General features: G+C 44.3%; 1 protein-coding gene across 2 annotated transcripts; it reads right to left on the bottom strand.

Moving 5' to 3' along the window:
* Positions 1 to 120: 120 nt before the first annotated feature.
* LOC131975232 (rap guanine nucleotide exchange factor 1-like) lies at positions 121 to 25,409 on the bottom strand. Of its 2 annotated transcripts, XR_009394708.1 has the most exons (24): positions 25,295 to 25,409; positions 25,011 to 25,153; positions 24,073 to 24,278; positions 23,843 to 23,999; positions 22,836 to 23,140; positions 19,978 to 20,092; positions 19,750 to 19,789; positions 17,911 to 18,030; positions 14,948 to 15,103; positions 13,969 to 14,237; positions 13,824 to 13,864; positions 13,520 to 13,661; positions 13,366 to 13,444; positions 12,793 to 12,880; positions 12,464 to 12,550; positions 11,238 to 11,426; positions 11,071 to 11,155; positions 10,221 to 10,315; positions 7,357 to 7,435; positions 7,102 to 7,203; positions 6,910 to 7,007; positions 1,155 to 1,295; positions 289 to 838; positions 121 to 256 (listed from the first exon to the last, which is right to left on the bottom strand). XR_009394708.1 is itself a non-coding variant. In XM_059337835.1 (23 exons), exons 1-23 carry the CDS (start codon positions 25,320 to 25,322, stop codon positions 703 to 705), a joined length of 2,901 nt encoding a protein of 966 aa, XP_059193818.1. In that variant the 5' UTR covers positions 25,323 to 25,409; the 3' UTR covers positions 121 to 702. The 2 variants fall into 2 exon arrangements, 1 of the variants encoding a protein (XP_059193818.1); XM_059337835.1 differs by having other exon boundaries at positions 121 to 838.
* Between the last annotated feature and the right edge of the window lie 783 nt (positions 25,410 to 26,192).

Below are 26,192 nucleotides of genomic sequence, written 5' to 3'. Positions count from 1 at the left end.
CAATAATTATCATAAAGACACATTAGATATATTATTCTGCAGGATTAGGACTTTTACTATAGCAGAGAAATTATTTTATTATTTTATTTTCACTGACCGTCGACCAATCAGACAACAGGATCAGAGCAGAGACGTTTAATAAAATATTACTGTGGATATATTACAGACAGAAACCAATCCTCCTCAGCTATCACCTGCTAACCTCAGCTAACACCTGGCTAACTTCAGCTAACACCTGGCTAACTTCAGCTAACACCTGGCTAACTTCGGCTAACACCTGGCTAACACCTGGCTAACTTCAGCTAACAGCTGGCTAACCTTAGCTAACACCTGGCTAACTTCAGCTAACACATGGCTAAATTCAGCTAACACCTGGTTAACTTCAGCTAACACCTGGCTCATCTCAGCTAACACCTTGCAAACTTCAGCTAACACCAGGCTAACCTCAGCCAACACCTGGCTAACCGCTGCTAACACCTGGCTAACCTCAGCAAACACCTGGCTAACTTCAGCTTACACCTGGCTAACCTCAGCTAACACCTGGCTAACCTCGGCTAACATCTAGCTAACACCTGGCTAACTTCGGCTAACACCTGGCTAACATCAGCTAACAGCTGGATTCTGCAGGAACAGTCCATATTAGCACGTTAGCACACAAACATTTGCAGCGGTTCGGTCCTGAATATCAACATGTTGTAGTAGTCATCTCTGATTGGCTCGCGGGGTGTTCCGTGGGCGGAGTCTGAGCGAGAGTTCCCACAGAGCTTCCTCCGCCAGGTGGTCGCTGAAGTCATTGAAGAAGGATATGATGTCATCATTGGGCTGCAGGGTGTACGGGCTGCAGAGAGACAGGAAGCTGTTAGTCAGGACATCACTGCAATATTACAGGTAAAGACTACAGTTAAAGACTACAGGTAAAAACTTCAGGTAAAGACTACAGGTAAAGACTTCAGGTAAATATTACAGGTAGAGACTTCAGGTAAAGACTACAGTTAAAGACTACAGGTAAAAACGTCAGGTAAAGACTACAGGTAAATGCTTCAGGTAAAGACTTCAGGTATAGAATTGAGGTAAAGATTGCAGGTAAAGGCTTCAGGTATAGAATTCAAAAAAAGACTGCAGGTAAAGACTTCAGGTAAAGTTCAGGTACTCACATCTGCTGGTAGCTCCTCAGCGTATCCAGGATGTTAAACTGCTGCCAGCGCTTAGAGAAGTTCACCTTTGACCCCTGTGATGTCATTAGCGTGTCAGGATTCCCCAGGTGGACAAAGGTCAAGTCCTGAAGGATCAAACCCCTGAAGAGACAGACAGGTTAGAGACAGACAGGTTAGAGAGAGACAGCTATACTATGGGTTGTAGGGCATATATACACCCTATCTTTAGGTTATCACCCTGTACACCCCACTTATATATATACACACTGAACAAAAATATAAACACAACACTTGTGTTTTTGCTCCCATTTTTCATGAGTTGAACTCAAAGATCCAAAACTTTTTCTATATACTAGAAATAAGTTAACCATTTTTCTCAAATATTTTTCACAAATCTGTCTAAATCTGTGGTAGTGAGCCGAGATAATCCTTCTCACCTCACAGGTGTGGCATCAAGATGCTGATTTGACAGCATGATTATTGCACAGGTGTGCCTTAGGCTGCCCACATTAAAAGGACACTCTAAAACGTGCAGTTTATCACAGAGCACAATGCCACAGATGTTAAAGTTCTGAGGGAGCGTTGATCGGCATGCTGACAGTCCACCAAAGCTGGTGACGTGAATTGAATGTTAATTTCTCTACCATGAGCCGTCTCCAAAGGCGTTTCAGAGAATTTGGCAGTGCATCCAACCGGCCTCACAACTGCAGACTACGTGTAACCACACCAGCCCAGGACCTCCACATCCAGCATGTTCACCTCCAAGATCGTCTGAGACCAGCCACCTGGACAGCAGCTGGAACAACTGGTTTATGCACAAATTGTCAGAAACCCTCTCAGGAAAGCTCCTCTGCATGCTCATCGTCCTTATTGGGGTCTCAACTTGACTGCAGTTCGTCGTTGTAGCCGACTTGAGTGGACAAATGCTCACATTCGATGGCGTCTGGCACGTTGGAGAAGTGTTCTCTTCACGGATTAATCTGGTTTTCACTGTTCAGGGCAGATGGCAGACAGCGTGTGTGGCGTCGCGGGTGAGCGGTTTGCTGATGTCAACGTTCTGGATGGAGTGGAAATGGAGGCAGTGGGGTTATGGTATGGGCAGGCGAATGTTATGAACAACGAACACAGGTGCATTTTATTGATGCCATTATGAGGGACAAGCTGACAAGCTGCTGCCGCGCCTTGCCCGCTGTTTTCGTTATTTTATGTTTCATATCGATTCATCGAGTTGTCTTTTGATGGATGTTGGACCTCGAACCCACCTGCTAGATTCGGCTTGCTCAATCTAACACGTTGCGACACCGAAACAGCAGTTTTATTCTTTGCCTGTCTGCTGCCACTGCCTCACCACTCGTTAGCCTGAAGCTAGCTTCGCCAGTACAGGGCTAACCTGTTGGGATTCCTGTGGCTCCTCTCCGCACTTTGTGGCCGGATAACCTGCGCTGGTGTGCCCCACGAAGCACACCCATTCAGACAGGTCCGCTGCCACCCTGCCTGCTCTCCCAGACGCTTACCTGCACCCGCGGACTGCTGTCAACGCGGAGGACGCCGCCTCCCTGCTACACCGCCTCCCTGCTACACCGCTACCTGACAGTGTTCACCTGCCAGCTGGCTAGCCTGCTGCTAATCCCTGATGCCATCCAACTGGCTTCCCAGTCTCCAGCGAAGCTACAACCGCCATGCTCCACTCCAGCTGGCTCTGTGGCTTCACCATAATCACCTGGATCATCTACCGCTGGGTTATGTCACTGCCGATTTCACATCGAGGATTTTTAACCTGTTCTTTTGGATTACGCTATGTTTGACTCTGCATCTCTGCCGCTTCATTACTTGGTAACAGAGATGTTACATCTCCGGACCTTCTCAAAGACACCCCCACCTCAGCTTGCATCCCACTACATTCTCAAACGACCAAGGTACATCCACCGAGGCTCTGGTCGTAACTTTCAGTACACCAACACAAACATCCGCTCCTTCTGGTCCAGTGGGCCCCTCCCCCCTCCTCGCACTGCCCATCCAGTCAATCCTGTCAATCACAGTGTACTGTCCCCCCTGCTCAAAGCAACCCTGTATACTCCACTCCCCTGTCTGAAATTCTGTATGTTGAACACCAGATCCCTCAGTAATAAGGCTCTGTTGATCGCAACCTAGACATTCTCTGCCTCACTGAGACCTGGCAACAACCAAATGACTTCTCCCATCTTAATGAGGCTGTCCCACCGGGTTTTTCTTTTATTAGTAAACCCCGTGCTACTGGGAGGGGGGGTGGCCTCACTCTCCTGCACCAGGATCACATCAAAGTCACTGCTGTCACAGTCCCCCATCACTCCTATTTTGAATGTCTAGCTGTAAAACTCACAGGCCCTAAACCCACTATCATTGTCACCATCTACAGACCACCAAAAACCCTCTGCTGTTTTCCTCAATTAATTCTCATCACTTCTAACATCTATATGTGCAATGTCCCCCACTGTTATCCTCCTCGGTGATTTTAACATCCACATCGACAACCCATCCAGTATCTTTGCTAACGACTTCACATCACTTCTGGACTGTCTTGGTATCACACAACATGTCAACCTCCCAACCCATAACAAAGGTCACATACTGGATTTAATCTGCTATACTGACATCACTCCCACGAACCTTGATATCACTGATTTCCCCATTTCTGACCACAAAGCTGTACTTTTTGACATTCACACCCAACTACACAAAGCCAAGGGACAACAGACCTTCTCCTTCAGAAACATCAAACATATTGTCACCACTAATCTCTCCACCCTGATCAGCTCCTACCCCAGCCCTCCCCCAGCATCCTCCATGACTGACCTGGTGACTCATTACAATGACTGCCTCCCCTCTTCCCTCACCGCCCTGGCTCCTTGAAAACCCGCTCAGTCTCATTCACTCACACTGCTTACCTGGTTCACCCCTGAGCTCCGACAACTCAAAGCCAATGGCCGTCGACTGGAGCGACTTAACAAAAAGACTGGACTCACTGTACATAGCCAAATGTACTTGCACCACCTCCATCACAACAAGAACGCCCTTACCACTGCCAAATCTTCATACTACTGCAAGATTATCAACACTGGTACAGGTATATACAAATATAACTTCAGCCTCCTAAAACCCTCCCTCCAGACATTTCTACCGACCAGTGCACTGCCTTCTTGGACTTCTTCAGCTCAAAAATCAACACCATTCACCAACAACTGGCCTCATCTTGCACCCCCTCAAACGACCCACCCTGGATGATCACCACCAGCCAACCTCACATCAACCCCCTCTCTGACTTCACCCCAATATCAGAACACACCATCGTGGAACTCATCCATAAAGCCAAAACCACCACCTGCCAGCTTGATCTCTTCCCACCTCCCTTGTCAAAGCATGTCTGCCGTCCATTTCCCCAATGATCACCAACATAATTAACTTCTCCCTCACTACTGGTACTGTACTGCCCACTCTCAAACTGGCTGCCATCACACCCATCCTGAAAAAACCCGGTGCTGACCCAGCTGACCTTAACCACTATCGGCCCATCTCCAACCTCCCCTTCATCTCTAAAACACTCGCTGCACAACTACAGTCCCACCTCGAAACGAACAATCTTCATGAACCCTTCCAATCCGGCTTCCGTCCAAAACACAGCACTTAAGCAGCCCTAGTCAAAATCACCTGATTCTGGTCTACTCACCATTCTCATTCTCCTTGACCTCAGTGTAGCATCTGACACCATCTCCCACCCTCTGCTCCTGGACCGCCTGGCTGGCATTGGGATTACTGGTGCTGCACTCTCATGGCTCACATCATACCTCACCGACCGTCAACAATTTGTGCAATTAAGGAACCACAAGTCTTGGTGTCTGGGTGTCCCCCAGGGGTCAATCTTGGGTCCACTTCTCTTCACCATTTACCTCCTTCCCCTGGACACAATCCTCTGTCACCATGGGGTACATTTTCATTGCTATGCTGACAACACACAGGTCTACATCTCCTCCAAACCCACCGCTGCCATCCCTCCCACTTCACTCACCACCTGCCTTGATGACATCTGGAGCTGGATGAGCAGGAACTTCCTCAAACTCAACGGCAATAAAACCGAGGCCCTGCTCATTGGCTCCAAATCCACCCTCACTAAATCACAACACACCCCAGCTCCACCCATCATCGTCGCTTATTTTCCCTGTACCCTTCTCCTCCCAAGTCAAGAGCTTTGGCGTCATTCTGGACAACACCCTCTCATTTGCACCCCATATTCAAAACATCACCCAGACTGCATTCTTTCACCTCGGCAACATCTCCAGACTCCGCCCATCACTGACCGAATCCAGCACCGAAATCCTGGTCCACTCATTTGTGACATCACTCATCGACTACTGTAATGCCCTCCTCACTGGACCCACCACCAAACTCATCAACAGACTGCAAATCATTCAGAACTCAGCCGCCCGGATCATCACCCACACCAAATCAGCTGACCACATCACCCCTGTTCTCATTAAACTTCACTGGCTCCCGGTACAATACCGCATCCACTACAAGAACCTCCTCCTCACCTACAAAGCTCTCCACAACCTAGCCCCCACTTACCTCTGTGACCTCCTTCACGAATACACTCCCTCCCGCTCCCTCTGCTCATCCTCTGCTGGACTATTAATCATCTCCACATCACACCACAGTACCATAGGTGCCTGATCCTTCAGCTGCCCAGCACCCAGGCTCTTGAACTTCCTCCCCCCACACATAAGACAGTCTGACACCATCACAACCTTCAAGTCACAACTCAAAACTCACCTGTTCAAAATAGCATACACTCTATAACTGGACACTACTTCACTTGCTTTTATCACATTGTCTTGTTTTTACCATGTTGTCTTGTTTTTAAAGATGTTTAAGATTTTATACTTTGTAAGGTGACCTTGGGTGACATGAAAGGCACCTCTAAATTAAATGTATTGTTATTATTATTATTATGAATGCACAGAGATACCGTGACGAGATCCTGAGCTTGTTCCATTCATCCACGACCATCACCTCATGTTGCAGCAGGATGGTGCACGGCCTCATGTTGGAGGATCTGGACACAATCCCTGGAAGCTGAAAACGTCACAGTTCTTGCATGGCCAGCATACTCAGCGGACGTGTCCCCCATGGAGCATGTTTGGGACGGTCTGGATCGGCGCATACGACAGCACGTTCCAGTTCCTGCCAATATCCACTAATTTCGCACAGCCATTGAAGAGGAGTGGACCAACATTCCACATGCTACAATCACCAACCTGATCAAGTCTATATGAAGGAGATGTGTTGCACTGCGTGAGGCAAATGGTGGTCACACCAGATACTGACTGGTTTTCTGACGCCCTCCAGAACCCCACTAAAGCAAAAGTGCACATTTAGAGAGTGCTTTTATTGTAGCCAGCCTAAGGCACTCCTGTGCAATAATCATGCTGTCTAATCAGCATCTTGATATGCCACACCTGTGAGGCGGGATGGATTATCTCGGCTCACTATCACAGATTTAGACAGATTTGTGAACAGTATTTGAGAGAAAGTGTTTTCATATATATATATATATATATATATATATATATATATATACACACACACACATATATATATATATATATATATACAACAGGGGTACACTACATCCCTACCTATGTATATATGTGTATGTATGTATATATATAAATATATATATATATATATATATATATATATATATATATATATAATAACCTACAGGTAGGGTATGCAGGGCGGTTCCACTTCAGCCAGAGCTGCTCTGTATGCTCTGAAAGATGATGAGCTGTCAATCAAAGAGCTGTACTCCTCAAGAGCCTGAAACACACAAACACACATGACTCATTTAAATGTCAATTAATTACCAACTAATTATAATATAGTGTATACTACACATAGTATCATTACAGACCTCAGATGTGTTTCTCTGCCAGTCCAGGCGTCTCAGGGGGGCGGAGTCCAGCGCTGACAGGATGGACAGGTACGAGTTAAAGTTGTTCAGCTTCCGGAGGTGCTGCACAGACACACACGCACAGACACACAGACACAAACAAACAAACACACACACACACACACACACACACACACACACACACACACACACACACACACTCAATTCCTGGACTCAGGTAATCTGAACCTTTACATCAGCTGTGTGTGTTTTTACCTTCATCGTCTTGAGGAACTTCAGCAGCAGTTTCTCTCTGTCCTGAGGTTTGTCCTGCAGGATGATGACAGAACGAACCCTACAACACACACACACACACGCGCACGTACACACACACACACACACACACACCTGTTAGTTATCAGTTAATAAGTAACTGTTCTAGAAAACCAACTGAGCCTGTGTTTCATAGAAATAAATTGTCTCCATGTCTGATGACTGTTGGTTCATCAGTGTAAGGCTATATGAAGAGATTTATCTGTGATTTAATGTGAATAAACTGATCTAAAGGACCTGAAATAATTCAAACATGATGTTAAATTGATGCTTGTCAGGTCTGAAGAACACAAGAACACTGCTGTTAGCCATAAGAGCAAACCCTTCCATTAGTGGAGTGATTGGTGTTGATAATGAGCACAAATTAATGCTTTATGCGGACGGCATTCTTTTTCTGACCAGAGATCCTAAAAACTCATTGCCTGCACTAATGAACACCATTTGTGAATACTCTAAGCTTTCAGGCTACCAGATTAACTGGACCAAATCTGAAGCGATGCTCATATCGAAACACTGCCATCCACAGGTAATAACACAGCATAACTTTAGATGGATTACTAAAGGCATGATCTACTTGGGTATCAAAGTAAACCCAGATCTATAGGAGATGACCACACTCAACTTTGGTCCACTCCTACAAAAAAACAAAAAAACAAACCTGGGATAGAAACACTGATACAAACCTGACTCTGTGGGGTAAAGTAAATGTTGTTAAAAGCAACAATTAAACTACTTATCCATGATGATATCACTCACCTTATCTGATCAAATTTTTAAACAGTATGATGGTCTCATTAAATACTTACTATGGAAGGAAGTCCAGATTTAAACTGAGCAAAATGTATGCACCCAAAGATAAAGGAGGGTTTGGTTTACCTGATGTTAGACTGTATAGCTTATCATTTGATTTGGTCAAGCTAGCTAAACACTGGAGTGGAACAGTAAATGGTTAACAATGGGGTGCTATTGAAAAGGCTCTTGCCATACCATTCTACCCTATATGTGTGATAACCCAGCAGTCAAAGGATAAACAGAGAGATTATAATCCAGTTATTGAACACTCTAGGGAGGTTTGGGCAAAGATTCATAAAGTCCACAAGATCTCTCATCACAAACAGCAATATGCCTCACTTTGGTTGAACCCAGAAGTAGAAATAGGGAAACAAACAATATTTTGGAGAACATGGTTAGACAATGGAATACACACAATAGGCAATCTCTATAAAGATGGTATAATTAAGCCATTTGCTGAAGTAGCCCAGGCATACAATTTGCAAGAGAAGGGTGATTTTTGGAAAAACTTGCAGTTTAGACATTGCTTAATTAAGAAGTGTCAACCAAATGAACCAACAACCCAATAGTTGACTATCTCCAAAACCCACTTAACCATAAAGCATCAACATTCTATACTAATTCAATTTATTTAACCAGCAGCTCTTGGTCCATGGAGACCTTGATTGTCAGATTGATGAAGATACATGGAAACCAATTGTGGCTGATAATGGTAAATGTATTAAGGAAACTAGAGGTAAATTCTCTCAATACACCGATATTACTGGACACCATGTAGGCTTTTCAAAGTAGGACTAATAAGTACCAACACGTGCTGGAATTGTAAGACAGAGATGGGCACATTCATATATCTCATATGGGAATGTTCTACAGTCAACCCATTTTGGTGACGTGTATTGGCACACCCTTGAACATTGGAACACCCTTGCCACTATCCCCACGTTTATGCCTTATGGGAGATAAAACAGAAATTCCAAAACTGACCAAAAGTGCTCATTCGATTTTGACGGTTGGGGCAACCTCAGCTGCCAGAATTATTCTGAGACATTGGAAAGCACCCACTATCCCAACATTTAATGACTGGAAAGCTTTGATGAGTGAAACAGCATCATGTGACATTATGTTGTCAGGAATAAAGGGCAGGGGCCCTGTGGTTCTAGGAAGCTGGGATTTCTTTATGGGCTACCTGACCTCTAACTAAAAGGCTGTTTGTGACCCTCCACCCATCCATCCATTTTCCTCCGGCATTCCAGACATCCCTCTCCCCAGCTACAATGTCCAACTCCTCCTGGGGGACCCCGAGGCGTTCCCAGGCCAGGCCAGAGATGTAATCCCTCCACTGTGTTCTGGGTCTTCCCCGGGGCCTCCTACCAGTTGGACGTGCCCGGAACACCTCTAACGGGAGGCGCCCAAACCACCTCAGCTGGCTCCTTTCGACATGAAGGAGCAGGAGCTCTACTCCCAGCTCCCTCCGGTGTCTAAGCTCCTCACCCTATCTCTAAGGCTGAGCCCAGCTACCCTACGGAGGAAGGTGAGCCCAACTATTTCTAGCCGGTAGCGATCCACCTTCCGTAGAAGCTCGGGCTCCTTCCCCGCCAGTGAGGTGATGTTCCACGTCCCCAGAGCTAGCCGCTGAAGCCGGGGGTCAGCACGCCCAGGTACCCGCCTTCAACTGCTGCCCGGCTCACATCACACCCGACCCTTATGCCTTACTCTGTGGGTGGTGGATCCATGTAGCTTGTTCGGGCTGAGCCTGGCTGTGTTTGTGACCCTGTACCTCTGTATTGTTTATTGTTTATTTTTGTATTTTCTTTCTTTTAACAAAGAACACCTAACCAATTTGTTATTTTGTAGTCTGACCTTTGTTATCTAAACTGTACCCAATGGGCTATGAACCATGTTTATGAACAAAAACTTGAATTACAAAAAAAAAAAAGAACCCTGCTGTTAAAACGATGGTTTTCTGAATGAGTCTGGTGGAGCAGAGGATCTGAACACCCAGCGGAGACATTTACCAGAAGGACACGCTGTTGAAGTGCTGCGTGAACTCTGTCAGGTTCGGACTCTTCTCCTCATTCTGCTCTCTGGACCACAGCAACACTTCCGGGAGCTGCACAGGTGAGACAGACAGGTGAGACAGACAGGTGAGACAGACAAGTGAGACAGACAAGTGAGACACAGGTGAGACCAGGGCCGGTTCTAGGCAGCATATATGAGGGAGCAGTCAGAAATGTGAAGGGGGCATCATGTGTACACATCATGCTCCAGAACTTTTTTTTTTCTGTGCTTATAGAAACGATGCTTTCTTCATTGGTCTATGTGTCTAACCCCAACCTGGAGAAGTGGACTGCACTTTGTCAGGCCTCTACCTTAAGACCTGTCCAGGTGTCCCATCTGAAGACTGAGCTCCTGCTGGTTTAGCTCTTAAGGTGTCACTGAGGCACGCAAAACCCACTGACCACAATAAGGTGGCAATCCCTCAGAGGGGGAAACTGAAAAATAAAAATAAAATAAATAAATAAAATAAAATAAAACAAAACATCCTTCATCCAGATTTCAACCAACAATCGTGTATCTTGTGTCCCTTTTTCGGCGGATCTTTCCACTACTGGAGATAATTTATTCAAATTGTAATGTATATTAATTTTGTGAGTATATTAAAATGTGCTTTCTCAACCTTTAAAACTTTGATTTGATGGGGCAAGACGTTTATTTAAAGGGGCTCGGCCCCCTCTTGCCCCAGTGTAGAGCCGGCCTTGGGTGAGACACAGGTGGGACACAGGTGGAACAGACAGGTGAGACACAGGTGAGACAGACAGGTGAGATACAGGTGGGACAGACAGGTGAGACACAGGTGAGACAGACCCCGATCTTGCAGAAGAGTTCAGAGTCCAGCAGGGTCAGCTGTTCAGCGAGATCCTGACTCCTGAAGTCCAGCAGGGTTCCTGGTCTGAGGGGACAGAGACGAGACGAGTCAATGAGTCACTGACACATGGACCTTATCATCCAGGAGGTCAGAGGTCAGAGGTTACCTGGCAGCCACGCCCCGGGCGGCGAGGGGGCGGAGCGACTGAGGAGAGTCAATCAGCTGCCAGCGCTTCTCCATCTTAGAAAGGATGTTGGAGCGCAGCAGGTGGGCGGGGCCTAGCTCTCCACCAACCAGGAGGCTGAACACCAGCTCCAGCAGCAGCAGCAGCAAATCAGAGTCCAGCTCCACAGCACTGCACACACACACACACACACACACACATTCATTAACTCTTCTGACTACAATTTTAAAGCGAACCTTTAAAACACTAAAATTGTTTCCTCCAGATTGTTGGTAAAATAGAGAGATGGCTTTAATAGGTGTTCAGGGGCCTGTTCTAGAAAGCAGGTTATCTGAAAACTCTGAGCTTGTTAACCCTGAAATGAGGGAAACTCTGGGTTTCCGTTCCAGAAAGTGAGGTACCTTCAGCTCTGGCTGGTTGCCATTGTAACTGACTCTGAGAACCGAACCTGCTCTCTGCAGGTTTCTCTGTGTCTCCTCTTCTTTAGAGACAGACACACCGTTTCAGAAAAGCTCTAGTCTGCAGAGTGAAAAGGAAAGTGACCCTGGGACTGGACGTCTCCTGCACATTGAAACAGCCTGAATTATATTCACTAAAATCAGTCAAATATGAATAAAATGAAATAATTCATGAGCCTGTTACACCTCAGTCCTACCTGTTAGATCTCTGTTCTTATATTTCATTTTCAGCTGATCCACGTCAGGATTACAACTAAATGATAGAATTTAGGTTCAGTGTCCAGTTTTCACCTGTAATATTATACCTATGATTAAATCTTATTCTTCCCTCTCCTTTGCAATTGCTACCATGTTGCTTTTTTAAAATCTAAATATGTGTTCTACATCACCATACGTTTGCGTGAGGATCTCAATTCAACCATTTGTTTTAGCTGTTGCCATGGTGAATCATAATATTGCTGCTCCATTAATGATCCTTTTTATAGTACTGGTAAACCTCCTCTGAGCTGATTTAACTAACTCAGATCAGCTGTTCTGGAACCAGAAACTCAGAGTTTCCCATCTGAGGGTGAATCAACTCAGAGCTCATGAAAGACTCAGAGGTTGTTGAACTGGACCTGGAAAGGGGCCCTGGTGTGTGTGTGTGTGTGTGTGTGTGTGTGTGTATGTGTTCAGGTGTGTGTGTGTTCAGGTGTGTGTATGTGTTCAGGTGTGTGTGTGCGTGCGTGCGTGCGTGCGTGCGTGTCTCACCACAGCTCGTCCACCACTCTGACCAGCAGGTGGAAGGTGTTCTTGGCGGTGGTCAGGTGTTCGGCTCTTTTACACAGGTGTCTGTACGTGTTGATGGTTAAAGACTCACAACAAACTGATTGTTTATGATTCTGAGTCTGAATATTAATATTAAAATAAAACACCTGAGCGTTAGAACAGGTTAGACAAAAGAAAATCTGAAACATAAAGACATCACATTGTCTGCATACAGACTCACTTCAGACCTGATATCCTGTCTCTTAAAACACTCAAACTGATCATGTGACAGGCTGCAAACACACCCACACACACACACTCAGAGTGGATATCTTCGCTGTAGTTTACTGATGACATCATTGGGGCTAATGAAGGTCCTGTAGGTAGAGAGGAAGGCTTCGCGGTACAGGACCTGTTCTCCTAACACACACACACACACACACACACACACACACACACACACTTTACAGGATGTACACAGAACTTTCCTGATACAACATGCTTTGAGAACCATCAGTAACAAAAACACATAAAAACATGAAAACGAAAGGTATTAAATCTGATCTCTTTCAGATCGGCCTGATGAGATAGGTAAACTAACATGTAACTCCTGCAGAGTTTCAGAACCAGCACTAAATCAGTTCTGCAGCAGTGAGTTAGTTTCTCTGAGGTCTTTTGTTATTTTGTCACGTGACAGCTACCTAGTCACTGTAGAGGATCCAAATGATGTGTTCACAATAACAATGCTGCGCCAACCAGCATCCCAGTGGTCCCAGTATAGTGAAAGTGAAAAAAAAATTAATATATAATATTTTTATAGCACTTTTTAAGAAGTGAACATTGTTTGCACCAAGGGTAATACATTAGCATTTTCTGAAGGGGTGCACAATGGTTTAAGGACTCACCCGCCCCCCCATCGGTCTCTGTGGCGTAGACCAGCAGGATCTCAGGAGATGCCCCCTTCACGTCCGGCCCGTCCTCCTCCTGAGACAGACAGAGGACAGTTAGAAGACAGAGGACAGAGGACAGACAGAGGACAGACAGAGGACAGGACTGTACCTGAGCTTTCATTGTGATTCTACGGAGGATCTCCTGCCGGTTGGTGAGTAACTCCTGCTCCTCCTGCTCCTCCTGCTCCTCCTGCTCCTCCTGCTCCCTGCTTCTCCTACCATGCTCTGCCTCCTGCTGGAGACTCTGAGAACTGCAGAAAACAACATGAGACTTTATTACAGAATCATACAGATTTAAGATTCTAATCAAATCTGAGATGTGCAACAGAAATGTGTGTGTGTGTGTGTGTGTGTGTGTGAGTGAGTGAGTGAGTGAGTGAGTGAGTGAGTGAGTGTGTGTGAATGTGTTTGACCTCTCTCTGGTCTGGTTCTCTTCTTCTGTTCCAACTGAATCCTGAAGACAAAAACAGTGACAAACATAAAGAAACTAGATGTTAGTTTATGTTTATTTATGTTTATAAATGGGGCTGCTGACACGTGAAACTGTCCCTGTCTCACCGGTTGTCTCTTCTTTGGAGGTAGAACTGGAGCGGGATGCAGGCCAGGCGAGGGGGCGGAGTCTAAAGGCTGTGTGTCCAGGTGTGTGTCCAGGTGTGTCTCCAGGTGTGTGTCCTGATGTGTGTCCAGGTGTGTATGTGACAGCTGGTAGGTGGTCTCCACCTCCCGCTGCCGGCTGTTGTAGTGCTGACTGGAGGTCGAAGGTCGCTGGTAGAACATGTCAGCTGACGGAGCGCTGTATGACGCACAGAACTGGAGGTACTCCTGGACTGAAGACACAGACAGGTGAGACAGACAAGTAAGAGACAGATAGGTGAGAGACGGACAGGTGAGACTGACAGGTGAGACACACAGGTGAGACAAAGACAGGTGAGAGACAGACAGGTGAGACAGAGAGGTGAGGAACAGACAGGTTAGAGACAGACAGGTGGGACACAGGCAGACATGTGAGATGGAAAGGTGAGACACAGATAGACAGGTGAGAGACAGACAGACAGACAGATGAGAGACAGACTGGTAAGAGACAGACAGGTGAGACCCGGACAGGTGAGAGACAGTCTGGTGAGAGACAAACAGGTGAGACATGGACTGGTGATAGACAGACAGGTGAGAGACAGACAGACAGACAGACAGACAGACAGACAGACAGGTGAGACAGAGAGGTGAGAAACGGACAGGTTAGAGACAGACAGGTGGGACACAGACAGACATGTGAGATGGAAAGGTGAGACACAGATAGACAGGTGAGAGACAGACAGACAGATGAGAGACAGACTGGTAAGAGACAGACAGGTGAGACCCGGACAGGTGAGACATAGACTGGTGATAGACAGACAGTTGAGAGACAGACAGACAGACAGACAGACAGACAGTTGAGACATAGACAAGTGAGAGACAGGCAGGCAGGTGACAGAGACAGACAGGTGAGAGACAGACAGACAGGTGAGAGACAGACAGGTGATGGTCTGTTTTCACTCACTGTGTCGTTTCTTCTCGGGGAGCGGTGGGGGCGTCTTACTGGGGGACAGCGGCGAGGACAGGGGCGCATCAGGACCAGTGACATCATCACAGAGGGCGGGGCTCTGCTCCGGAGGGGCGGAGTCAAACCCAAATGTGGCCTGAGAGCCGAGAGGCCCTGATCAACAGAGAGACAGTGAGACAGGCAGACAGGCAGACAGTCAGGCAGGTGTTGGGATCTTGCCAAAGGGGAGTCTTGGGTTCATTTGTGAATTTGAACTGATGTGGATTAAATGCAGCAGCTTTTCAATCCACCTCCATTTTTTTTCCATCAGTTCTCTGATAAGGAACACCTTCTCCCATGATGCTTAGCATTTATGACACCTACAGATGAGTTCATCGCTGAGGCAGCAACACCTCAATCTTCTTCAGGAGGGGACCCAGACGCCTGGATTCACCAGCCCCCCTCCTCTCTCATCTCATGCAGAGCCCTGCTGAGATGAGGCCTTCTCCTCAGAAATCTCCTTTTCATAAGAAATTCTGAAAAACCTTTCCTTTCCCTTCAGGTTTTACTTTCTTTTTAAATAAGAAAACGACAGAAACACCTTCTCTTCATACAAATCAGCAACATGACATAGCCCATTAAGATGCCAATCCTTCCAGTAAACTGAAGTCTTACCAATGCTGATCACAGAGTTATTCCACAGGGAAGAATATACCTGTTTATAATGTGATAATTTATGCATTTTGTGTATTTTGGTCCAAATCTCTTTGGAATGAGACAAAATGGGATTCAATACATTATGCGAGCACTGGGATAACCTATCAATAGGGGTGAATGGAGAGGACAGTTTATTTTCAATAGTCTTTCAAATCTTTGTTGTAATGTTTGGCTAATTTGGCCATTTCAAAGGAGATATAATATAATCTTGGGTCTGGCAGTGCCAGGCCTCCTTTGTCTATGGGAGAGCACATTTTACCCAGTTTAATCCTGGGTCTTTTCTTTTCCCATACAAATTCTTTAATTATTTAATTCTTTATTATTATTTAATTATTAGCTTATGAACTGTAGTGTAAACTTCAAGACTTTCAGAAAAAGAGAAGAAAAAAAGATACATAAAACTAAACTTCAAATAGCCCCAGATATCCTAAGCTGAGGCCTCTGGCTTTTCTCCAGCCGTATTAAAAGAAAAGAAAACAAAAAGAAAAAAGAAAAAAAACAGACATTTTGGTCTGCGGGGTATTACACCTTCAGCCAACTCTGTCTGGCTTTCTGCTCAGGCAGTACAGGGTCAAACCCACCCACCCACCGATGTCTGTAGCACATTGTCCACTTTTAAATCAGTCAATTTCCCATTGTACAAATCACCCAATGTTATACATTATTTCCGCTTTTAGATGGAGCATTTATGCTTACCCATCCACCTTGCAGTTCATCCTGATGAATTTTTCTGCCTCCTTGGCGCTCGTGAAGCTCCTTATTTTACCCTTCCAGGTAAATCGCAGAGTCGCCGGGTGAGCCAGCGCGTGTCTCACAACAAGCCGCCACATTGTTTTCTTCACGTCCGTGAAGGTTTTCCTGTTCTCGGCCAATTCCCTCAACATGTCAGGAAACATGGAAAGTTTCGCTCCTTCCCACTCCATGCCTCGTTTTTCTCTGACAGCTTTCAAAACTTTCTCCCTTGCTGACTGCCGGAGGAATCTGATCAACACTGGTCTGGGTGGTTGGTCCTCGCTAGGGATGGGAGCTAGTGCCCGGTGTGCTCTTTCTATTTCAAATTCACCATCAACATCAAGTCCGAGCCCGTCCCTCAGCATTTTCTTCACGCAGCTCTCCATCGTGCTGTTTGTCCCGTATGTTTCCTTCAGCCCCAGCAGTCTCACATTATTCCTCTTACTGTGATTTTCAAGCATTTGAATGCAATCCCATAAGACCTCCATCCGTCTTTCACCGTGTTCCCCGTTGGTAACAAGCCGCTCGGTAGTATCCTCCAGGTGGCTAATTCGCCCCTCCACCTCCTCCAGCCTTACTTGTATGCCGCTCACCGTATTTTTCAGCTCATTAGTAGTTTCTTTGATGGTCAGTATGTCTGCTGCCACCCCCTGCAGTGTGGTACTCATCTTGGAGATTTCAGCAAACATATTCTCCAGGCTGGCAGTATTTTCGACAGGTGGCTGTCCTGACTGCGCCGGCGAGTCTGGACTTGCCCTGCCTTCAGATGGCGGCGGGTTTTTCCTGGTAGGCATGCAGGACGTGTCCTTAAAATACTTCGATGTGATCGACATTAGGGGACCAAAAAACACCGTCGACTGCTCAGGTCTAAGTCATGAACACCAAGGAAGATTATTTTACGAAAAGTTGTGGGTTGTCATGTAGTAAAATAACATAAATGTCGGTGGGTGAGCGGAGCTCGTCTACTGCGCCGCCATCTTGCTGTCTACATGCTGTCTATTTAATGTTATACACTGTGAACGACATGTCAACCTCTTCTATGAAAATATTTCACAATTCCTTCAACCATTAGTAAATATAAATATGGTCATTTGATAATAATTACATTCATAATTATTAATCAGTATTCCAAATTGATAGTTTAGAAACTTTATGAGACTGATTTAGGTGAATTGGCTATATTTTTCTATTTTACAGATGGTGCACCAACGAGTAATGACTTAGAGTAAATTAAGCCATATAATTTATTATAATTAATAATTATTCATGATAAATATTGATAATGCTGATAGCCATCCAACCACACTTTTGAACCGTGAGATCCACACCTGTTGCTCAGGTTCATCCTTACATATCTGATATGATTTTGCATATTTGACACCCTGTACAAGGTATTAATTATTCATGAAAGAGGCATCCTTAAATTCCCAACAAAGGCAGGCAGGCAGACAGACAGAGAGACACACAGGCAGACAGACAGACAGACAGACAGACAGACAGACAGACAGACAGACAGGTATCAGGTGTCTCACCTGCCGTGCTGCAGCGTGTCTTCTGAGGGAGGGCTGGTGGGGACGAGGACGGAGGAAGAGGAGGCAACGTCTCAGAGGAGGACAGGTCTCTGTGGAGGAAGTCGTAGTCTGGATCGTCCTCTGAGACACAGACATTTATTATTATTATTATTATTATTAATAATAATAATAATAATAATAATAATAATAATAATAACAATATTATTATTAATATTATTATTATTAGGGCCACGGGGCAATCCCACGAGCACTGGTTCATACAGCACTATTGTTGCTGTGTACAAATCAAAACGTGCGGTTTGATCGGGATCGGTCTGCTATCTATTCTCTACAGAATACGAATTTTTCGCGACGTAAGTCGTGAAAAAACTGTCCAAAATCTTGCATTGAAGTGAATGGGACGGCTGGAAAAAAATGAGCGAAAAAGAACAATAATTTGAGATTTTCAAACGTCTACTTCTCCGGCATAATTTCACCTAGAGACTCCATTTAAACGTTAAACAGTAGACACAAGTCTTTTGTATTAGTGTATGAACCACGTTTCGATAGGTCAGATAGTTTTTTAGCAATCTCTGTTCAATGACCATGATCATTTTGGACAAATTCTGAGATTATAATGGGTGTGTATTGCATGGAATGTTCGTGTCAGAGTTTGTGACATCATCGCCAGAGTGTAGAGGGAGAGAAAAAATTGTCAAAAAATACATTTGAAAACTGCGCTCCAGGTCGCAAATTCCTCTCTACAGAAATAATTTATACATAGAGACGTAGGAAAATTTGTCCGAGTTATAGTTTGGACATAGGACGCACAGATGTGTCACCAACATGCACCAACAGCCCCATTGATTCCCATATTAAAAAACGCAGGAAGATTTCTGTAGAAAAGCATATTTTGCATATTTGTTTTTTTAGATCGCTCTTACAAAGCTATTTCTTAATTTTTCTTCACAAAAAACATATGTAGCTGTTCAGGAAGAACTCAGGATGCTCAAAGTGATTATGGTTTTGCCAAAAATGCTTTCTGTTCAAGACCAGAAATTCCAGTCTGTCCACCTCTGGCTGCTGTCACTGTGCCAGAACATTCTACGGCATCAGTTAATTCCAAGCCTTTGATCCATGATCCTTTCATCCTTTCATCCATCTCTCACAGAAAGAGACACACAGAAGAAACCAGACACACACACACACACACATACATAGGTAACTGTGATTTTAGTTACACACACACACACACACACACACACATACACACACACACACACACATGCGAGCGTAAGAGCGCACACTCCTCCAGATACACATGTTTTACACACACACACACACACACACACACACACACACACACACATTTTGAGGTTGAAAGGGCATAGGTTGCTGTATAAATAATTACTTGAAAAGGAGTGCTTGTTGTAGGTGTGCACCTTGTATATAATATAGTATCATAACATTACTAGTATTAATTGTTTGAAATCTCTGAAGAATCTCATCATAGTGTACACACACCGGCAGTAGCCCCCGTGGCCCTTTCAGAATTTCCCCAGAGGAAATTTCTAGTTATTATTATTGGACAGGTACAATAAATGATAATGACAATCATGATAATCATAATAACTGAATGGATGATGAATACTCCCACCCACAGTTATAATAATAATAATAATATTGATAATAATACATTATAATAATAATAAATCTGAGCAACAGGAGGAGCAGTGAGCAACGCTGCAACAGGAAGAGAAACACTTCCTTTTTCTTTCAACTGACAGGAAGTGATGTCACTCACACCCTGCTGCTGACTGGAAGTGTGTGTGTGTGTGTGTGTGTGTGTGTGTGTTTTACCTGCAGACGAGGTGGAGCAGCGCTTCAAACACTCGTCCTCCTGTAATTTAATATAAATATCTGATTAACTTTAATATATATTTATGTGGACAGAAAGTACAGTAACAGTATTTCTATTTGTAAATACATTTTTATTCATATTTCCATGTTGGGATCTTTAACGGAGGATGTTCTAGTTTCCATGACAACCTGAGTGTTATTATGGGATATAAAGCATCGTGTGCGTACCTGCTGCACCTGTCTGTCCACTTCAGGCTCTCGCCTCATTGGTGCTACTATGGCAACTCTGCAGGGGGCAAGGCCTGACGATGAGTTACGCTTTTTTGGCGGCAGAGCTGGAGGACTGAGAGAGAGACAGGCAGAGAAAGACAGACAGACAGACAGACAGACAGACAGAGATAGACAGGCAGAGAGAGAGAGAGAGATAGACCCAACAGCCAATCAGAACCTAACATGACCCAACAGCCAATCAGGACAACCAAACAGGGCCCAACAGCCAATCAGAGCAACCTAACATGACTCAACAGCCAATCAGGGCAACCTAACTTGATCCAACAGCCAATCAGAGCAACCTAACATGACTCAACAGCCAATCAGGGCAACCTATGATCCAACAGCCAATCAGAGCCTAACATGACCCAACAGCCAATCAGCACCTTACATGACTCAACAGCCAATCAGAACAGCCTAACATGACCCAACAGCCAATCAGAAACTTACATGACCAAATTAGCCAATCAGAGCCTAACATGACCCAACAGCCAATCAGAACCTAACTTGACCCAACAGCCAATCAGAACCTAACCCAACAGGCATCTGTGTCACAACAGAAACAGTAAACAGTTAAAATGTAAATGTGGTAAACTGTAGGTTTCTATGAGAAGGAACAAAGCTTCTCTCTCACTTCTTCTTCTGCAGCTTCCTGCTGTCGTTCACTGAACGCACAGACAGGAAGTGCAGAAACAGGCAGCGGGGGTGGGGGGTGGGGGCATGTGATGTCTCCCGTCTTTCTACTTCCTGTTTCAGCCACAGATCTATTTCTGCTGCCAGTTTTAACAAACTGTCCGATCCACAAAACAAACATCTAAAGACCTGAAAACCAGCAGAGAGAAGCTCATACAGACCAGGATCATATCTAATAAAGTTAATAACCTGTCAGAATGATCTGTGAGGCTTTTATTTTGCAGAAAGTCCTCTTTACTTTTATTTTGTAAGATGACTCAAACAGGTTCACATTAAAATCTGAAACAAGCAGAAAAACAAATGTTTATTAGGCCTGTCATGATAATGACTATATCGACTTATCTTTCGATATATAAAAATGGACACAATATTTTTTTCTGCATCCTTTTTTGTGTTTTAAGTAAAGCTGCAAATGTTTGACAGGCAGTACGGAGTGGACTGTCAAAAAAACCCTATATTCCCCAAGCAGCCCTTCCAGCCGTTTATATTTTATTTTAATAATAAAATAATATAATTCACAATGTTTATCTCAGTGCAATGTTTTGTTAACAGATTGAAAGTCTATTTTATTTGTTTTGGTTGTAGTTTATTTCTACGTTTCGTTTTATTCATCTAGGATATTTTAATATTTCTTTTCCACATTTCAATTCCAATGTTTAATATTCTCGAGATTAAAAACTTCATTGCTGTGGAAAAGGATGAACTTATTATAATTATTATGCTCTAATATCGTTATAAAACTAAAACAACATTGATACAACAATACTATCGTTTATCGTGATAGTTTCTGGGAAAATTTATCGTCCTAAAAAAATGTGTAATCATGACAGGCCTAATGTTTATAACTCCAACACGTTTTGTTCAATGACAAACACTTTATGATATTTAACTCAACGTGATGCTGACTTCAGCATTTAACGTCCCTGCCACCGCCACCATCTAATTTAGACACGTTAGCTGGAGACTCTGAGCTCAACATGATGCTGATTTACCGAGTTCATGTTTTCACCACGGAACTGATTTCAGACATAATGTCTGGTTTAAGACAAATCAATTCAAATCTGTTTAATCTGCAGACAAGACGAACAGCCGTCATTTAAAAACAATAAAACACGCCAGATATTAATAATTGGATAGATGTGACAATAGATATACTGCTCTACAAAGTCTGCAAACTGCAGTAACTAACTACGCAAGGGTAAAACTGAGAAAAACTACTTTAAAGTATTTTTTAAACATTTTTTAACTGGTAACTTGATTTTGTTAGAAGTGTATTTAAAAGTGATTCAAAGATTTGTGTATTTTAGACTGAATTTCATAAAGTAATATTATATTTTAGTCTACATATAATTTTTATCTCACTTTTTTAATTATTATAGAGAATTAATTCTCTATCAAATAAACTTATAATTTCTTTATTCTTGTCTTCATTATTCAACACAATGAAGAAATACAAGGCTCCACTGCATCACAGTCAAAGCGAACTTGTGGTAAAAAAGTCTGCTTTGCTTTTATGTTTAAATTCATATATATAAAATCAGACTGTGGTAAGTGAACTTACCGCGGTCCACCTTGGTTTTAAGTTGGATTTGTCATTATTTCTGATATAAAGGGAAATTGAAATCTAAAATTGTTAAGATAAAACAGAAAAGGAGTTAATTTTAGTAATAACTCAATTTCGACCAAAAATGTAGGTACTGCAGTAACTCTTGGTAGGGCAGTATATGTACAATGGAAAAGGTTACTTTTCCCACTGTATCTCAGTGAGGTGAATACAACTGAATGATGCTTCATGTTATGTATTTACTTTTTGCCTCTATACCCCTCTGGATGTAAATAGTTAAATTGTATGTTTTTTTTCTTTTCTTAACATATACATATTCATATAATTAAAAGGGAATGGACAATGAACATTTGGAACAAGAAGCTATCAATACGAAACTCTTGGCTCTGTACAATTTTGATGCTAACAACTGAAAATCCATTTGTATTTTTCAATTGATGTAAAATGTCCTAATGAAAAGATAATTACAAAAAAAAAACCCCCAGATATGACTGAAGGAAAGACGAAGAAAAACATAAATAAAACAGCTGATTAAGAACTTTATGGTGTTCAGACTCACTTGGGTTCCTGCGGGGGGGACACCTGTCGGGGGGACAAGGAAACTTTTCGTGGGGACACCTGTGGGAGGAGCTCTGGAAAAGGCATGGGTGGTTTTGGAGGAGCTGAAGGCATCTGCTCCTCCCCTCTCCTCACCTCCTCCTCCTCCTCCTCCTGTGCAGGAGCTCCTGGACTCCGGCAGGTGGAAGTCCTGTCTGATGTCTGTTGGTCCTCAAATCCACCTGTCTGTCCCACGGGAGCCTGTGATTGGACAGGAGTCAAGGGGGTGGAGTCACCCTGTCTCTCTGCAGCCAATCGAACGAGTTCCTAACACAACAAGAAAAACAAGCTGTGAGGGCGAGACAGGAGAGAACAGTGAGGACAGAAAGACAGGACAAGTTACCAGAAGACAATCAGTAAAAGAACAAACTGAACAAGACAGACCACAACAAGGACAACAGGACAGGACACAAAGAGCAAAAACACATATAAGATAGGAATTGAGACTAACTGGATAAGGAGACAAGTACAAAATATAAAAAAAAAGAAAAAAAAAGAGAAAGGATGGAGCTCTACTCAATGATATGGATCTTATTAATCTCTTGATCTTCTCTTGATCTTCTCTTGATCTGCTCTTGATCTGTTGATCTTCTCTTCATCCACTTTTGATCCCCTCTTGATCTCTTGACTTACTCTTGATCTTTTCTAGATCTTCTCTTGATCTTCTCTTGATCTTCTCTTGATCTCTTGATCTACTTTTGATATACTCTTCATATTCTCCTGATCTTCTCTTGATCTTCTCATTATCTATTCGTGATCTTCTATTGATCCACTCTTGATCCTCTCTTGATCTTCTCTTGATCTCTTAATCTAGTCTTGATCTTCTCTTGATCTACTTTGATCTACTTCCTGTTAAGCACTCTAAATCTTTCCATAATTTGTTGTGACATTGTAATTTACAGATGTGTCTCTCGGCCCCTGCTGGACATCAGACGGAGACACCATCAGCTGTTCATCCCATGTCCTCACCTTGACCCCGTCCAGCACAGCCCTGATCACAGTGGTCACGCTTGTTGTTGAGTCTTTGCTGTTGTGGGAGACGCCTTGCAGCATCACCTGATCGGCCCAGCGGATCAGCTGAGCCAGAGACAGGTAGAGACGGGTGAGACAGCAGGAGACGGTCTTACTGCAGAGAAGACAGATGGGTTAGAGGACAGATCACCTCGCTGACATGCAGAAGGTCCTCAGGTGTCCCCTACCTTTTGTGCAGGTGAGGCTCCAGCTGGACCAGAGTCTGCACTGCCTCCAGCACGCCACTGGTGGCCCCACCCAGCAGCCCGCCCACCACCGCCTGGTCCATCAGCCGGTCCACGCCACATCTGTCCACACCCAGCCGGTCCACCAGAGCCTTAAAGTACTGCAGGGAGCTAACCACGGCACGCTGCTGCTCCTCCAGCACACACACCTGAGACACACACACACACACACACACACACACACACACACACACACACACACACAGACACGGACACACACACACAGACATACAGACACACACACACACACACACATCCTTATACTGTCACAGGAAACAGTTCACTAAAATAATAATAATAATAATAATAATAATAATAATAATAATAATAATAAGACATTGTCCAGGTACAGTGTGTGTGTGTGTGTGTGTGTGTACCTTGTGTAGCAGTGTGTGTGTGTGTGTGTGTGTGTGTGTGTGTACCTTATGTGGCAGTGTGTGTTCCTTGTGCTGCAGTGTGTAGCAGTGTGTGTGCGTGTGTGTGTGTGTGTGTGTGTGTACCTTATGTGGCAGTGTGTGTTCCTTGTGCTGCAGTGTGTAGCAGTGTGGGTGTGTACCTTTTGAAGCAGTGTGTGTGCACCTTGTGTAGCAGTGTGTAGCAGTGTGTGTGTACCTTGTGCTGCAGTGTGTAGTAGTGTGTGTGCGTGTGTGTGTGTGTACCTTGTGCTGTAGTGTGTAGCAGTGTGTGTGTGTGTGTGTGTGTGTGTGTACCTTGTGCTGCAGTGTGTAGCAGTGTGTGTATACCTTGTGCTGCAGTGTGTAGCAGTGTGTGTGTACCTTGTGCTGCAGTGTGTGTGTGTGTGTGTGTGTGTGTACCTTGTGCTGCAGTGTGTAGTAGTGTGTGTGTACCTTGTACTGCAGTGTGCAGCAGTGTGTGTGTACCTTGTGCTGCAACGTGTGTTGCAGGTTCAGGTCCGGGGGTTTGGCTCTCTGTGACGGGGTGTGTTTGATTCGTTCAGAGCGTTTGATCCTCGGGGGGTGGAGCTTGTCCTTCAGCCTCATGGTCAATGACGCAAACTGGGAGGCTGCACAGGAAGAGCATAATCAAGAACTATGGCAGTAAAAGGTTCTCAGTTCAAATTCAAACTCTAAACTGAAGCAACAAGCAACAGGAAATGAGTGTTTTCACCCGTTAGCAGTTAGACAGTTAAAGAAGAGGAGCTTACCTGTCTTACTTTCAGCCCGGGAGGACATGTCTGCAGACAGACAGACAGACCGACAGACAGACCGACAGACAGTCAGACAGACAGACAGACAGACAGACAGACAGACCGACAGACAGACCGACAGACAGGCAGACAGACAGGTGGTAGCGTCAGATCAGCAGAGCGACAGATGGATCCTCTGGTCTCATGCTTTCAGCTCTCTGTCTCTTTCTGTCTCTCGTTCTTCCTTCTGGACTTCTTCCTCTTTCTGTCTTCACAGCGTGCGTGCGTGCGTGTGTGTGTGTGTGTGTGTGTGTGGGAGGTTTATTCTGTCAGGTCAGCGTCCTGCAGCGCCCCCTGCTGGCTCTACAGGTTCCTGTTCCTGTCTCAGATCAGTTCATCAGGACTTCAGTAGGCTAAATGTCACAATGTGACTATAAAAATGAATCTTATTTTTGATGAAAAATATTACTATTATAAGTACATTATTGATGACACATTACTCAGTAACACTAACAGATCTTTGAGTGACGGAGCAAAATTAATCTTCTTCTCTTCTCTCTGTCCTGTTGGACTCAAACTGAACCTGTTTGTGTCGTTTTAACCCTCAGATCTACAGTTCTTCACTTCACTTTACTTCAGTTTCACTTCACTTTACTTCAGTTTGTCTAAATCAGGGCTAAGCAACCAGTCTGCAGCCTGTCTGCAGTGGCTCACTGTGGCTGTGACAAAACAAATTATATGAAATGAAACGAATGAATGAATGAAATGAATTAATTTCTTTGCATTTTAATCATTCATTCATCGTTGGTGTCGGCCCAAAGCAATTTGTATTCTACAATTGTAAAATGTGTAGCTTATACAGCATTACAAAATGTTTCAAAAACTAAAATGTGCATCATAACTTATGAAAATCCTC

The sequence above is a fragment of the Centropristis striata genome, chromosome 7 (assembly GCF_030273125.1).
Source record: "Centropristis striata isolate RG_2023a ecotype Rhode Island chromosome 7, C.striata_1.0, whole genome shotgun sequence".
In the NCBI taxonomy this organism is placed as follows: Eukaryota; Metazoa; Chordata; class Actinopteri; order Perciformes; family Serranidae; genus Centropristis; species Centropristis striata.
The sequence above is the reverse complement of the archived record's forward strand: the minus strand, read 5'-3'. Positions and strand labels throughout refer to the sequence as shown.